The 17,500-nt window shown below is 38.9% G+C and overlaps 1 protein-coding gene across 2 annotated transcripts in view; it reads right to left on the bottom strand.

Annotated features, from left to right (window-relative positions):
- Positions 1-17,500, bottom strand: part of dcaf13 (ddb1 and cul4 associated factor 13) — a 253,923-nt gene that overhangs the window by 129,978 nt on the left and 106,445 nt on the right. For both annotated transcript variants that reach the window (XM_039736440.1, XM_039736439.1), the window contains exons 7-8: positions 8,639-8,721; positions 7,214-7,378 (exon numbers count right to left, since the gene is read on the bottom strand). In XM_039736440.1, the coding sequence (XP_039592374.1) occupies positions 7,214-7,378; positions 8,639-8,721 (248 nt within the window). The remainder of the gene's footprint in view (positions 1-7,213; positions 7,379-8,638; positions 8,722-17,500) is intronic.

Here is a 17,500-nt window from a genome sequence, read left to right on the forward strand (position 1 = left end):
GTTTATAACTTATCCCCACCTTCCCTTCTATATCTACAACCTCAGGCAATTAGATGTAGTAAAAAGACAAGCAGGAGTTAAGTTACACATAAAATAATGTATTAATGAGAATATTCATAAATAATAACAAAATGCAAAGTACATTTGAATATTGGCAACCATACAACCTGATTAAATGGTGATGTGTAGTTTCAGGCGGCACATAGACTGGCTTGTTACTTAATGTCTCTAGTTAAGGCATCATTGGTGCTCAGCTTTCAGCCACATGTCTGGTCAAAATGGCTGAAGCTGTGCTCTTCATTATGTTGTCTTCAGTTCATGGTGTGATGGTCTTCTTCAGTTGTTAGCAAGAGAGATGCTTCTTCATCATATGTTGGTTAGCGAGAGAGAATGTGGTTGAGCAAGCAAATTTATAGGTTTTCTGTCCAACTCCCTACAGCCAATAGGATATCATGGTACTTAAAGGCCTGTGAGACAAGCCAATTCCAAACAGCCATATCTCAGACCAATGGGGGGAAATAGTACATCTTAACACCTGCAACCCCCCAAGACCATATATTAAGCTAACCTGGCTTTATGTGGGGGATGGGAGAAAAGACTTTAGCAAAGAAATACTCAAACTGGTTTAAGACACATCCCCCAAATCCTGTCGTAAAATTACAAAGAAAGTCATAAACGGGGGTGCAAACACGAATGCCTCTCACCAAAGTAACACTAAATTACATTGCTTCGCCTAAACTACAAATAAAGACATACAAAACATTTATGATGTTATATGCAAAATCGTACATCACAACACCTTGGGCCTACCATTTCTCTTCGTATCAAGAGTTTCTTCTAGTTTCCAATTGCCTTTGGATTGTGTAGGACACCATACTCACAGACAATTTGCAGTTTTTTGTTTTGGCTATCTCTCTAAATGAAAGGCCTATGCTTCTAAAGGTAACAATGCTCATGCTCATTTCATTTGTTAATTGCCATTTTCTTGCCATCATCACAGAATTTACAACTTTCTACAGTGTAATATTGTTCAAGTAGTACTTTAGAGGGTGTAGTAACAGTCTGTTCCAACTCTGCTTTAAGACAGAGGTTTTTTTTTTTTTAAGTAATTAACAGAAGTTGGGACACCTGTGCAAATTTGTTGCTTTAACTTGCAAGGCTAAATTTACTTTAATTGTTGTAGAACATCTGTAGGCTGTAACCAATAGTTGTTCCATGAAGAAGGCCCATTTGTAATATTCAGAAATTTCCTTTTTTCCCCAGTTTCTGCTAACTCTAACCTTTAAATATAAACCTTTGGCAGTTTACTGCTTACCTTTTCACCATTTTAGGCCATTCATTGCATTTCAAGTAATTAAATTTGAAGGAAAAAGGAAGTGTTGTAAAACTTTTGACTGGTGTGTATGTATTTTGTCAAGTTTGGGTCGCAGAGGTGCATGAGAGGCAGGAAGACAAGACTACAGTCCCTGACAAAAGTCTTGTTGCTTCTCTATTTTGTAGAAACTCCTGCTATTAACCTGACTTTTAATTGATCAACTGGTGTTAGAAATAGCTCATATGAAAAGCTAAAGCCCTCCCAAATGATGTTTAATGCACTGAAATAAATTAGTTACACTGAAAAAAGATTTATCATTTAATCAAAACAGAAAGGTCAAATTTGGGCAAGACAAAAGTTTTGTCACCTATACAGAAAATGAACAACTTTACTGCAAATCCAAAAATATGTCAGCAAATTAAGTAGTGGTGCTGTGAGATCCAAATTTAATATCTTGTATGACTTCCATGAGCTTGAAGGACAGCATCCATGCGGTTTGGCAAGGATTCATACAATTTATTGATGAAGTCATCAGGAATAGCAAATAAAACAGTCTTGTATGCCTCCCAGAGTTCATCAATATTCTTTGGTTTCGTCTTCCATGCTTCCTCTTTCATCCTACCCCACATATGCTCAATGATGTTCATGTCTGGTGACTGGGCTGGCCAATCCTGGAGCATCTTGATCTTCTTCGCTTTAAGGAACTTTGATGTGGAGATGGAAGTATGCGATGGAGCACCATCCTGCTGTAGAATTTGGCCTTTTTATGTTTGGGAATATAAGAGGTAGCTAGGATTTCTTGGTATTTTAGACTATTGATGATGCCTTCCACCCTGAAGATCCCTTGCATACCCCATACTGGATGGAACCCTAGACCATGATTTTGCCTCCACCAAACTTCACTGTTTTCTGGGTAAATCTCGGCTCCATGCATGTTTCAGTAGGTCTCCTGCAATATTTGCGGTGACTGTGGTCGAATTCAACAGAAGATTCATCTGAAAAATCCACCTTCTGCCACTTTTCCAGCGTCCATCCTTTTAGCAGGCTGTGGGCCTTGGCAAATGCCACATGGTTTTTTAATTGTCTTTTGTTTAGTGCTGGCTTATGGGCACTGATTCGACCATGGAGGCCATTTCGAGACAGAATCCGACAAACTGTTCTGGTTGACACAGAGACTTCAGGTGACCAGGTCTCCTGGAGCTCTGCTGCAGTGGAAAATGGGCTGGCCTTGGATTTTCAAGCCAACAAACGGTCTTCTCGAGCAGTTGTCTTGCAGGGTCTTCCTGACCTGGGCTTGTCAAAAACGTCTCCAGTCTCTTCAAATCTTTTTTTTATCCTCTGAACTTGACGCTAAGACACTTGAAGGTGTTTGCCACATCAGCACTGGATTTGGTCTTCAGCCTCTTGATATTCAACTCTTTAGTCTCAGGGTGAATCTTAGGCATGTTTGCAGAGGTCTAGTTGCAGTTGATGTGAAGGTATAGTGTACTGGGGATCTTTTTATACACACCTGAGACCCAACTGATCCATTATTAGTCACAGGTGAAGCTCATGACAAGGCGACAACACTTATGTCTTGCCAAAAATTAACTCAATGGGCTTTACCAAGCTGTGAATATTAGAATACTTTTTGTCAGTTTCGTTTTGCACTGAAACATTATTACTAAAGCTGATGGGATTAAAATGACCCATTTCTCGTAACAAAATCTTGATTAGAAATATATTTTAGCGGCACTTCAGGTCAATTTGTACATAAGCGACAAGACTTTTTTCAGGGACTGTAGGTTTTCAAAGAAAAAACTATTGCTGAGAAGGCCGGAACAGTCTTGAGGCTTTATTAAAAACGGGGATTTCTTCACCATACGCACATTCTCACACCAGCTCAAACCACAGCATATGCAAGTTTTTGGCTTGATTTGGCACCCAGTGTCAAAGCAGTGCTACTGTACCTGGGTGGCTCCCCTTTATTTTTTAAATTCAGATCCCTTAAGCAACCACATTAACCGAATATCATTTTTTAGTTTACGACATCTGATTATAATTAACCTGTAACCATAGAATTATGCACGGAATGGCCAAACTATTCTAACTATTCCAAATACTATAGCTGCTTTAGCGTTGTGCACCATTGAGCATTTTAACCCTCTGCATCTGAGTGTGGAATCACAGATTTACAGCAGCTGAACGGAAAGCTCTACCACAGATGGTGTCAAGAGTGGAGAGATTTATCGGGGTACAGCTTCTACAACACACTGCCTTAGGCCATGCGCACTGTCCATCTGAAGTTCTCCCATTCGGCAACCGTTTCAGAGCCTTTCCTGCATGACCCTCGCGGTTCAGAAACAGTTTCAACCCAAGAGATATAAAAGCACTCAATCAGTCCATCAAGTGTCCCTGACCTCACTGTAAACTTGCATTATAGTTGTAATATTGCACAACCTGAGCCACTTATTTTTTCATCTTGTATTATTATCATTGTTTTTGTTATTTTACCATTTTATAGGAAAATAAGGATCTGCATATTCAATCTTATTGTACCATACAATAACAATAAAGGAATTCAATAAAATAGAAGAAAGCGAGCATGTACAGATGATGATGACTGGATACTAAGTCAATTTAGATTTCCATAATAAGGCAGCATACAAATGAGAATATTTATATGATATTTGAATTTACAACTAGTAGTACAGTACACCCCCAAAATTCATGGGGGTCACGTTCCTAGAGCACCCGCAAATTGTGAAAAACCATGAATTTTGGATGTGGTTAAAAAACATGCCTATTTTTATAGTTTAAACTCTAAATATGCCCCAAAACACTTCAATTTTAAACTCAGCTTAATACATTACCTAAAAAAAAAGAATGTAAAGCTAAACCTGTATACTGTACTGCTATGTCTCCCACAGTGCTAGAATGCAAAATACCCATGTTACCACTATATGTACTGTAATTCATGCAAGCACGTTTTCATTGCCAGAAGACATAGAAGGTGCAGGGCATTTCGGTGGCATCTTGGGGCTTTAACCCTTAACCTGCCACATACTTGGGGGTTAATGCATCCCTGGACGCTAAATACTTTTTTGCTGCACTTTAAGTAAACATCACTTTTAAGTAAACGTCACAATTCACAAAGAAAAAGTGAAATTTTAATGTAACAAATTTTTTTTCATGCAAACAGCATCACAATTACTGCAACACTGATCATTTTACACCCTGCTAATGAACTGTAAAAACTATTTTAAAAAGTACTGGAACAATATGTACAAGGTGCAACTGACGCCATGAATGAAGTTCAGTAAATCACCACGCCAACTGCGCTTGAACTGGCTGCACTCATGCACACAGAGGAAAGTGCTGATGCTTGCAGGCTAGTCTAGTGCAGCGGCCCAATCCCAGAAACAGTGAGGCTGCAGTGCTGCAGGGTGTCACGCTTCGGTCACAGAATTGCACAGAAACACAGGAGATTGTACAGACAGGAACTTTATTCAAACACTTCAAACAAATATGTCTCTTTCAGAAGTAAAAAGAGCTCAGTATGCAGTTAGTTCTTGATTAAAGAATAGGCAAACATCATAGGGGATTGGGACCCCCAACAGGAGCAGAGGGTGCCTGGGGGAGGGGAGAGAAACAAGGCAATCGGCCAAAAAGAACAGGTGCTGTTCCGGATTTTAAGTATGCATATCGTTGTGCGAGAAGCATATCACGTGACAGAGCAGCCTGCAAGTAAGACCAGCAAGTAAGGGAGCAATATGAAAGTAGTCTATCAGTGTTTTTTAAGAGGTGTTTTTTGAGGAGTGTCCGTGTCTTCTAGGGGTGTGTTCAGTTCCCCTGCTCACAAGGGCCTGGCAGTGGTCATGAGCTGGCTGCTCAACGAATGTACGGCACTGATTGATCATCTCCTGCGTGCTTGCAAATGGCACTAGGGAATGACTATAGCCGGTTGTGGCAGTTTAGGGGTTAAGAGGAACAAAACGGAAAACACAAAAACACTCAGCTGGAGATGCATCACAGTCAATCAGAAAGCACGGAGAAATGAATAATGCTGTAGCGGTCCGGTGCTGCTAAGATTCCCACCGACAAGACCACCATAATTTATTTTTTTTTATGGAGGAGATTCCGGGGATGCACCCAGTCTTGGCCTGACCCGCAGGCACTCACAATCAGAAACAAAAACAAAGCAAACCAGTAATCAACTGCAAATCAATAATGTAATGAAAAAAAAAGAAAAATGAATAAGTACAGGTAACTCAACAGAAGGCAGACAGACAGGAACTTGAAACAGAAATTACAAAAACTTTTTTTTTTGGCTTTTGGTCACTGGCCCCCTTTTTAAAAGCCACGCTGACATCCTTTGACCCCAACAGCCCCAGCACCCTCAGCAGAAGACCAATCAGAGCCACTGCAGGGACTGCTGGGAGTTGCAGTTTCAAATTCTATTGGCTACTTTCACCATCCCAAGGTGTGTTTTCCTCTACAGTTGCTTCCTGTTCTCTCTACAGTACAGTATTGCTACGAAAATAGCCATAAAAATTGTGGAGGATATTTGCGGTTTCCGCTAACAATTATTAGATTGGGCCTAAGGAAAAATCCATGAATGACTGAGGCCACAAACTTTGAACCGCAACTTCGCGGGGGTCTGCTGTATATACAAGGAAGAGTATACAGATATAAACACTGATCAGTAAATACATATACATGATATGAATAAAAACAGATATGAAATATTTATGTACAGAATAGATGTATGTAAACAGGTGAAAAAATACATAGATACAGTCAGAAGTTATTTATATTCAGTAAGGTCAGCTAAGCTATTGAGTAGCGGTTGAGAGTTCAGAATGGTGATGGTGTTATGAAAGAAACTATTCTTGAGCCTGCTGGCATGGGTCCAAAGGCTCCTGTAGCACCTCCCTCAGTCTATGACTGGAGTAAGAAACATTCTTGATGCCGCGAGCCCATCGCAGACACTGTGTATGCTGCAGGTCAGCAATAGTTGGTAGCAGGATGCCAATGATGTGCTGGGCAGTTTTCACCACCTGCTGCAGGTAGTCAATGATGCACTTTTTCTCAGCAGACAGGAATATTTGTCCTACTTATCTCCACAGAATTAGCAACGTTAGTCTTGAAGGAAAATCTTGAAAAGTGTTGTACTTAATTTCAAGCTGTTTATTGAATATAATTATGGATATATCTTCCCTGAAATATGAGTATGATTAACAAGGTTTTTATTTGGTTTTGCTTGGGCATTTAACTACAGTCACAGAAGTGCTTATGGAAGACATCTGAAAGTCAGCTTGGATAAACAGGCAACAGTTTCACTGTATTATTTGGGCACACCATTCAAGAATATTAGGTAGACCAACAACTGCAGTAAATCGCTAAGTAAATTTTCCAGCCAGTTCACCACAGAAGTCACTGTAATGAATGCGGATATTTTTATGTGACTTTTATGAAGAACACAATAATACTAAACATTAACAGCACAGTACTTTAATAACTTAATTTAATGACACTGCAAGAAAACCCAATGCAACATTATCATATGTAATAAATTATGTTTAAAGAAGTATATTTACATATTTTCTAATATTCTTAAGCAACATTGAGGTCCATATCAAATGTATAAATATGTAAAATTAATTCACACTACCCACCCTATAGAAAAAGTATACCAAAACATTAGTAAAAAATTCAGCCCATTGACAATGTGTTATTTTCTTTGTCTACTTTCCCATAATGATAATGATTGCTTTTTAAATAAGTTTGAATTAAGGTTATCTAAAAACATTTAATGTATTCCACAACAGTACATTAATGGTTAGTATTTACAAAACATATGTCCAATTTTCAGATATAAAGTTTTTTTTTTTTTAAACAAATAACTAAATCACTGACCTGCTGCGTCCGCTGTCTGCAGGAAAAATTCTGATGGACTTATCAAAGCTGGCAGATACAAATTCTTTACCCGTTGGAGAATAATCAACATCAAGCACAGCTGACACATGATCCATGTGCACCTTGACAGGCGTATCCAGATAACGCATATCAAATGTGTACAAGCTGCAGGAAAACAAAAAATAAACATTATAATGGCAATTTAGGACCAAGCAATAATATAGTATTGTATGGAAGAATAATATTCTGTTTGAAACTCCTAAAAAAAGTCAACTTTATTGAATTAGTACCGATACATAAAAGTACATTATATTACAAATATGAAATCTACATGATTTTACCTTGTCAAATAACCTGTAACAGAAGAACAGAGCTAAGAGAACTTAATTTCTTAAACATATTACCATATGGTTATGCAATCTTAAGCAGTCAAACAGAATTCAAGATTGAGTTTAACAACCTTAACTTCAAAAATATTAAAATGATTTGGTTCCAGTATATATATATATATATATATATATATATATATATATATATATATATATATATATATATATATATATATATAGGTGATATAAAATAACAGTTGCAAATGATTATATGATCATTAGAGAGCATCTAGGGCAAATCAGTCTTATTTTAATCTTGTATATTTAGTCTGGCTTGCTCTTTGTTGTGGAAATGTGTGTTATCACCAAACCTGGATCTAAAGAGCACTTTGAAGCCTTCATTAATAAAGTTAGAAATACCTAGAAGTCTGGAAAAGGAATTTAAAAACATTTCCAAAGGACTGGAAAACAACATTTGTATTGTGTGGAAGATAATCTACAAGTGAAGAAAATTTCAAACACCCAACTTGTCCAGGCTGGTCTGCTCCAACAAGTTCAGCCTAATAGCAGAATACAAGAGGCTGAAAAAAGTCTCTAAGAACCCCAGAATTTCATCATGGGGCCCACAAGTAGTTCCTGTCACTGACAATATCAAAGTGCATGAGTCTACAATTAGAAAGAAGCTGCACAAATTAAATCTACATGGGAGGTGTTCCAGGAGTAAAGCTTCCCTTACGAGAAAGTCCAAGACTTATTAAATTGCTCCTGACAGACAAGACAAAGAGTTATTGGGTCACAGTACCAGGAGATATGTTTGGCGAAAATCAAAGACAGAATTTGACCAGAAGAAACAGATACTAACTTTTAAGCATAGTAGAGGAAATGTTAAGTTTTGTGGCTGCTTTGCTGAATCATCTTTTCTGACTGTTTCTTAACTAGTTTTGCATTTGGCTACAGTCAGTGTCACTACTGGTAGCATGAGGCGATACCTGGACCCTACAGAGGTTGCACAGGTAGTCCAACTTCTCCAGGATGGCACATCAATATGTGTCATTGCCAGAAGGACTTGATGGCAATAACTTATTTTGACACTTACTTGTAGTCTTCGTTTGCACTTGTGAAGATAAAAGCCTCCATTGGATTCCAGCACAATGCATTGGTCCGCATATCCATGATAACCTAGTATGCAATTTGAAACTTTGTTAAAGTCATGCCAGAACACACTTTTAAATTTGTCTATCCAGCTGTATACACAAATTGAGTCAATTCAAAGAAAAATTGTTTAATATAAAGGGTGTCACATATTACAAAAAGTAAACAGGAGAAAATTTTTTAAATTTCCTTTTTTACATATAAAGGCAGGAGATAATTAATAGATTTTTACATTTTTACTATAAAAGGAGAAAAGGTGCTTAAACACGTATTTCTGGTTTGTCATTGAAGTGAGATGCCAAAGATTACCAGAAAACTATAAAATATCACTTTTTTTCATTTCACAAAGCCAGCTTAAAGGAAATTTATAACTTGTCTTTAACACTAGAATCTCTGAAGCCTACGAAAAAAGTACTAAAGCCGGGGCACCTTAAATTCCTTCACACCTCTTCATCAGTGTCTGCGTTTTGCAAATGTGTCAATTAGCCCAAAGCAGGCTGCTATCCCATCCCCCACCAACTCAGAGGAAGTCAGTCACAAAGTTCTCTCATCTCAAGTCAGTTATTTGGATGTGAGGTGCCTTCAACTATATAGAGTAAATAATATATTGCTATTTGGAATACATACTGTACATTTCATGTGTGAAGTTTATAACGTGCGAAGACTATAGTCCAAATATCAAACGCTTTCACAAAAGGCATAACAAAATGTGTGCTTTTATTCAAGGATACAATCGAAGAAATAGAAATTATTCAATTTACATGTTGCTGTCAATGAGTAAAAACCCAAGCCCAAATATCATTTGATGGCTGGTGCAGAGGTTAAGAACTGCTGCCACATACGCAAAAGGTTGTGAGTTCAAGCCTGGGCTCTCTCCATTTTGAGCAGTGAGCTGCTATTATTATTATAACTAGAATATAACAAAAACATACTTTTGAATTGAGTCTGTAACACCTGATGTAAATTTTTCCTACCTGTAAAAGATATCGCTGAAGGGATATAAGCAAACACACAAATGCTGGTGAATCATGTCTTCCTGGTATCTTGATGTCACTTGCATTATTTGTTATTCAGTTTAATTCTTGCATACACACACTTGTTTTGTTATACCTTTGCGAAAGAGTTTTATTTTACATTCCAGTAACCACTTGAATGAAATCAATGACATCTCTGCCTCTCTCATGCACGCTCAAACATCCATGCATGAAAATGTCTATTTGAAAACGCTATGTCATTTGAACATGTTTTTTTTTCTGTTCTTGTCCCTACCCTGCATTTCGGTGCATGGTATTTGAGGATACAATAACATACAATTTATTTTTGTATAGCCCAAAATCACACAAGAAGTGATGCAATGGTCTTTAACAGGCCCTGCCTTTTGACAGCCCACCGCCGTGACTCTCAAAGACAACAAGGAAAAAATCCAAAATACCTTGTAGGGAAAAAAAATAGAAAGAAACCTTGGGAAAGGCAGTTTAAAGAGAGACCCCTTTTCAGGTAGGTTGGGCATGCAGTGGGTGCCAAAAAAGGGGGTAAACATAAAACAATTACAGCACCAGCTGTGGATATGGCTGCTCTTGTGAAAAGAATGAAGATAAACACCATCATCTCAGATAGGGAGAGGCAAAAGTTTGTTGTTCCACGTGAACGTGACAAAGAATAATAATGAATAAAAAATGCTACCTTTTACAAACAGCAAAAATTTACCATGGGTGTTACAGACTCAAATCAAATGTATGTATAACAGTAGCTCATTACTCAAAAAGGGGAAAGCCAGGGCTCGAACCCACAAACCTTTTGCTTATGAGGCAGCAGCTGTTACCTCTGTTCTAGCCGAGCAGACAAGTCGACTTTTTATCAATTGATATTTGCTCTTGGGTTTTTATTCATCTTCATCGAACGCAACATTTAAATTGAATGGGCTAGCAGGCTGCTTGTGTTGATTGACATGTTTTGGGTGAGGGGTGAAAAATGAATGATGAAGAGGTGCAAAGGAATTTAAGGTGGCCTCACCTTACACCTTTTTTGTAGGTTTCAGGGAGTCTAGTGTTAATTTGTAATATGTCTAGGGTTAGATACATACAAGTTTGCCTAACTTGATGAAAAAAGTTATTTCTTTAAAATCTTCAAGACCATGCCATTAAAAGACAATGCACTAGATAGAAAATAGATAGATAGATAGATAGATACTTTATTAATCCCAAGGGGAAATTCCCATAATATTTATATATCATAGTTGGATACAGGAGCCAGGAGACACATTTAACCCCAAAATGTTGATAATATTTTAATCGAAAGGTGAACAATATCCCAATAATATACATGTTAGGTGAATTAACTGCTAGTAAATATAAAGTAACAGAGACCATAACTTTCATTCCAGTTTTCCTGGTAAGGTTTGTAGTGGTAACACACTTTCATAAATTGACCAGATTATCTTATCATCTTCGGTTCCACCTACAGAATTCCCAGATACTTCTTGACCAGTCCAGACATATAAACCACCTAGCATGTACAGTTTCTTTTCTACAGTTTACTGATTCCCACAAAAGATGTACTAGGGCATTCTAACTAAATGCCCAAACCACTTCAACTGACTCCTCCTGTATTACCAAGTAAAATTTTAGGGAGTTTAACAACCCTATGCACGAACCTAACAAATGAGGATAGTTTACCAGTCACTCTATAGCCTCTAGGTTTCATGTGAAGACTAAAGTCATGATTGACCAAAATGGTCAAGCACCACTAACCTCAAGCAAGGGCCAGAACCAAAAGTTACAAGACTTCTCTACTTGGGATAAGTGCTTACCTGTCATTTGCTGTTAACAAACTACTGATTTCAAAGAAAGGACCATTATCTCAGATTGTGCTACTGTAATTCTAACCTCAGCTGCAAATTGTTCCATCACAAACCAGACACCACAGAATAAGGCCAGCAGGACATGTCATCCTTAAACAGACAATAAATATACAAACCTTAGCATCCCATGCAGAATGTTTCAAATCTAGGCTGCTCCTTCCCTCCTCTAAACGGAATGAACTTGATTTAATTTCAAGTTTTCAAATACAACTTTCACTTTGAAAGAAAAAAATAAAATAAAATAAATCAAGGGACTGAATTCCGAAAAACAGCCCGGCTACACTAGGATTTTGCCTGTACCGCTTGTGCATATGCACAAAAATGTTGCATACTCCTGTTTCCACGTGCTGATGTATAAAAAAAAAAGAAGACATCGCAAATGGAAGAATTAGATGAGATTGTGTATTTAGAGATCATAATGATTTCTTGTCCCCTGATGATGACTGGCTTCTAAGTCAATTTAGATTTCTAAGAACTATCTTCTTAAAGCTGTGTGCTGAACTAGGGCTGGCTTTACAAAGGCAGACTTTGAGTAATAATAAACATGAGTGTGGTGTAAGAGTGACGGAACTGGCGAAGACTTACGGCCGTTCGACATCGACAATCTGCACTATTCTGAAGAGAAGGAAGAAGTTAAGAAACTTGATGTGGCCAAAGGAGTTACCATGACTTCCAAGCACCGTCCAAAACTCCTAGATGTTGAGAAGCTGTTGTTTGTGTGGATTAACGAGAAGCAGTTAAAAGGCGATTCGGTGTCGGAAGCTATCACTTGCGCTAAGGCTAAGAAGCTGTACTTGGACCTTCTCCGAAAAACACCAGGTACGTCAGCTGAAGATGAGGACGCATTTATGGCAAGCCATGGATGGTTTGAAAAATTTAAAAAGAGAACTGGCATTCACAGTGTTATGCGACATGGGGAGGCTGCCAGCTCTGATACAGCTGCTGCTGATAAATTTGGGCCAGAGTTCCAACAATTTATTACTAGTGAGGGGTTTATTCCCCAGCAAGTGTTTAATTGTGATGAAACAGGTCTTTTTTGGAAGAAAATTCCTAAGAGGACCTACATCACGCAAGAGGAGAAATCTTTTCCTGGCCACAAGCCAATGAAAGATAGGCTTACCTCTTGTTCTGCGCCAACTTACGTGGAGACTGTAAAATAAAGCCGTTGCTCGTCTACCACTCAGAAAATCCACGAGTTTTCAAGAGGGGAAAGGTGCAGAAAAAACAACTGAATGTGATGTGGCGGGCCAACAGCAAAGCCTGGGTAACACGACAATTTTTCATCGAGTGGGTTAACGAAGTTTTTGGCCCCTCAGTGAAGAAATATCTTCACGAAAATAAGTTGCCACTCAAGGCTTTGCTGGTCCTTGATAATGCTCCTGCACATCCTCCAGGGCTTGAAGATGATTTGCTGGAGGAATTTCAGTTCATCAAAGTCAAGTTTCTTCCTCCCAACACCACTCCACTTCTCCAGGCCATGGACCAGCAAGTTATTTCCAACTTTAAGAAGCTGTACATGAAGGCCTTGTTTCAAAGGTGTTTTTAAGTGACCGAAAATGCAAGCCTGACTCTCAGAGAATTTTGGAAGGATCACTTCAACATCTTAAATTGTTTAAACCTTATTGATAAGGCCTGGGAAGAAGTCTCTGTGAGGACCCTGAATTCGGCATGGAAAAAACTGTGGCCTCAGAGAGTTACTGACTTTGGTTTCGATCCTCAACCTGTGGACAAAACAGTGCAGCTAGTCGAAGAAATTGTATCTCTGGGGAAAACTATGGGTCTGGATGTGGATGGTGCTGATCTGGATGAGTTAGAGGAGGAGCATAGTGAAGAACTTACAACGGACAAACTTCAGGAACTTCACAAGGAGCAGCAGCAAGAGGTGGTAGAAGAGCTTTCGTTAGGGGAGGAGGGAGCAGGGGATGAAACCCTCTCTTCCAGTAAGATTAAAGAAGTGTTGGCAAAGTGGGAAGATGTAAAAACTTTCTTTGAAGAAAATCACCCTAATAAAGCAGTGTGTGGGCGCACCATGAACTTGTGTAATGACAATGTAGTGTCGCATTTTAGGGGCATCTTAAAAAAGACAGAAGCAAGTGTCATTAGATAAGATTTTGGTAAAGCAACCTGCAACTAAAAGAAAGTTAAGTGATTCTGACCCAGAACCTGCTTCCAGTGGGGTAAAATTCCCAAGAAGAGAGAGCCCTCCTTCCCCACAGTAACCCATTTCCCTCCTCCCCACCTCCCTATCGTCTCCCTCAAGCCAGCCAGGACTCTTCATAAAGGTAAATTACAGTTATATTATTTACCAGTGTTATTTATTAAAGGTAAACTACAGTATATATTATTTATCAGTGTTATTTGTTAGGAAAATTGATTTTTATGTTTATGATATTTTTGGGGGTGCAGAACGGATTAACTGGATTTCCATTATTTTCAATGGAGACGTTTGTTCTAGATACAAGAAATTCGCTATACAAGCTCAGTGCTGGAACGAATTAAACTCGCATCTCAAATTTTCACTGTACTTGTGAAAGTTACCTTTTTTTTACTTTTATTCTCTCAGTCATGGGGTACTCTTGATTACAAGTCAGCAATTCTTACTGCTGTGCCATGGAAACTGATGCATCAGCTTTGAACCTTTTGTGAAAATGTTTAATCTTTGCACTTCAGGCTTTACACATTATATAGTTTATGTCTACATTTTGTCATTTATTACTAAAATATGAAAAAGTTTCTGTTTTAACAATGTGTTTACACAGATTGTAGAAACAAAACACACATGAAATGCAGGTGTTCCAAATAACGATCTATTATTCCCAATCTAAAACTCCAGCACTTCACTCCCAGATAACGAAGGCTGGAACAGGGAGAACTTTGTAGCCGTTCTGCGGTGGTCGGGGGATAACTTCTGTCTTGTTCTCATTAAAATTTAGAAAATTTGATGCCATCCAACTCCTTATGTCAATAAGGCAATCAAGCAAGGGCTGGACAGAATATGGACCAGGGCACTTCAGTGGGAAATAAACCTGACAGTTGTCTGCATACAGATGAAAAGAAATACAGTGTTTCCGGAAAATAGCACCGAGTGGCAGCAAGTACAATGAAAATAGCAGAGGTGAGGGTGAGGGCAACAGAGGTGTAAGTAAAATTATCAATGCTGACACAAAAACTTCTGAGAGATAGGAACTAAACCATTGGAGAGCTGAACCTGTGATGCCCACCCACTGCTCTAGCCTGGAGATGAGGATCTCATGATCTACAGTGTCAAAGGCAGCTGTTAAATCCAGAAGCATAAGTAGTACACAGTCACCAGTCCACTGTTAAAAGAATATCATTAAAAACCCTTAACTGAGAGGACTCAGTGCTGTGTTTTTTTAAACCAGGACTAAAACACTTCCAGAATTGCGTGTGTGTACAGGAAGAACTTCAGTTGTGTGTGTATATGACTTTTTTCAAGAGTTTGGACAAAATAGGTAGCTTGGAAATAGGCCTAAAGTTAGACATAACAGAGTGGTCTAGACCCGTTTTTTTAGCAGAGGTTGCACAACAGTATGTTTGAAATTTTTAGGCACCACCCTAGATGTTAAACTACTATTAGTAATAGTAAGAATAGAAGGAGCCAAGGTAGAAAAGACCTCCTTAAGAAGTCGAGGAGGGAAAACATCAAGGGTGGTGCCAAATTGCTTCATACTGGAAAATAGCTGCTTTAAAAAGGGGGGAGTGATAGGCTCAAAGTGGTCGAACACAGCCAAACAGGTTATTATAATGGATAGATAATGAGAAGGTGGTGAAATATGGGCTTACAACCTTCTTCAAAAAAAAAAAAAAAAAAAAGTGAAGAAATTTGTTGCAAGTCTCCCTAGAAGGTTCCGGAAAGACAGGTTCATGAACATTAAGAACAGAATTCAATGTGTTAAAAAGTACATGGGGGCTGTGAGAGCTAGAGCTAAAAAGTTCAGATAAAATTTTCTGATAACAACCATCTCTCTCTCAAAATTTCAAAAGAAACCTGGAACATTTCTTTTTTCCACCTCCTGCCTATAGGCACTGGTATTATCATTTAACCATGGCTCTGAGCAGGGTTTTAGTTGCATCTTTTTAATGATGCCACAGAGTCCAGAGCAGTTTGGCAAGCAGAATTAAATTGAAGCGTTAGCTCCTCGGTATTGGAAGGCACCGAGGGCTGTGACGTCACTTCATAATTAAAAACAGCAGAAAACTGAGCAGCAGTGGAAGGTTTAAGAGCACGGCAGCGCCAAACAGGTGCGTATGGTTTAGCAAATTGACAGAGAGGAACAAAATCAAATAAAACAGGCATATGGTCTGAAAACACTACATCACCAATTTCCAGATTAAGATCAGATACACCGCAAGAAAAGACAAGATCCAATGTATACCCGCATTCCTGAGTGGGAGCATTTACAGACTGAATCAGACTAAGAGTCCATTAAATCTAAAAAGTCCTTCACCAAAGGCGTCTCAGTACAACAAACATGAATATTAAAATCCCCAACAATTAAAACTTGGTCATAAATTCAGCTAAGAAATCAGAAAAGTCACTTATAAAACCCTTATTATACTTTGGTGGACGATAAACCACCGCACAAAGCAGCACAGGAGGAAGACCCAACTCAAAAAGACTTGGTTCAAAAGCTGGAGAAAGAAACAGCTAGAAACTGTTGTTTACAATTGAAGTTGGATTTGAAGACAGTCACTAAACCTCCATCACGACCTGAGAACTGCGGGGAATTAAAATATGAACAGCCACACAGCAACAATTCAGATAAGCTGCTGGACTCACTGGGGGACAACCAGGTTTCAGTCATACAGAGGAAATCCAATCCATGAGAGGTGAAGAAATCCTTTACGATTAAAGTTTTGTTCATTACAGATCTAGCATTCACTAGACCCATCCTGATGGGAACCGTGTCCGAAGCTGCAATAGTGAGCAGATGGCACACCAGAGGCCGCAAATTCTGGAGATTCGTTTCTCGCCAGCGCAGGTGAAGTGGGCAGGTGCGCGGAGGTGGTATCGCCTGATCTGAGCCAAAAACAGGTACCAGCCAAGAGTCCACAGGATCCTGGGAGCGCCATGACGCAAAAAGGTGAGGAGCCGATCTATGTTGATCCAGAAAAACTTTGGGAGATTGAGCCAAAAAGAACTTTAACTTCACCAACCACCCGCTGCAGTTACCTCGGTGTCTGTGACGCTTCCTCCAGTGAAGTGAACCTGGAGCAAGGTAGAGGAATGCTGGTATTCCAGATAGGAGCTGAGGAGGAGGAAAATCTCGTCCTCTGTTGTCTAACTGTACAAGTTTTACAGCGGACAAATGAAGCTCCAGAAGTGTTTGCCGATCATACACCAGTAATGAGTTGGCATTTTGCATGACACAAAAATAACAAAAACATAAGCAAAATAGAGAGCGGTAGACAACATGCCACACACACTGGTGCCAACCCATAGGCTTTTTCAAAGTAGGGTTGGGAATAAACTTGAAAATAGTGTTGTGTGCGATTGCTGGCTTCTCAGGAAGATAAAATATTTAATATTGGTCCTTTGGTCATAATTTTAAGTTATCTGTATGATGTAACCATATAACATGATTACTTAGGTGACAGTGGATACCCGCTGAAGACGTGGCTTCTCATCCCAGTTGCCAATCCACTGACTGTTAAACAGCTACATGATAATGACCTCAACTCTCAGGCTCGGGTTGTGGTAAAGTGCTGGTTATAAGTGTCTTGCCAATAACTGTAAAAGCTTGCTGCTCAAACTGCAGAATTCCACTACCTCCTCCAGGTGTGTTGACACTCAAGACAGTGGGCAGTAACTTGCCTTCTCATGTCGACTTTGATATCAGATTTTTTTTTTTGGGTACTGTGCAAATCTCTGAACTTGAACTTTTGACTGCCTCCTCCACGTTGTGCCACTCCATCATTTCCTTT

This window comes from Polypterus senegalus, chromosome 15 (assembly GCF_016835505.1).
Source record: "Polypterus senegalus isolate Bchr_013 chromosome 15, ASM1683550v1, whole genome shotgun sequence".
NCBI lineage: Eukaryota > Metazoa > Chordata > Cladistia > Polypteriformes > Polypteridae > Polypterus > Polypterus senegalus.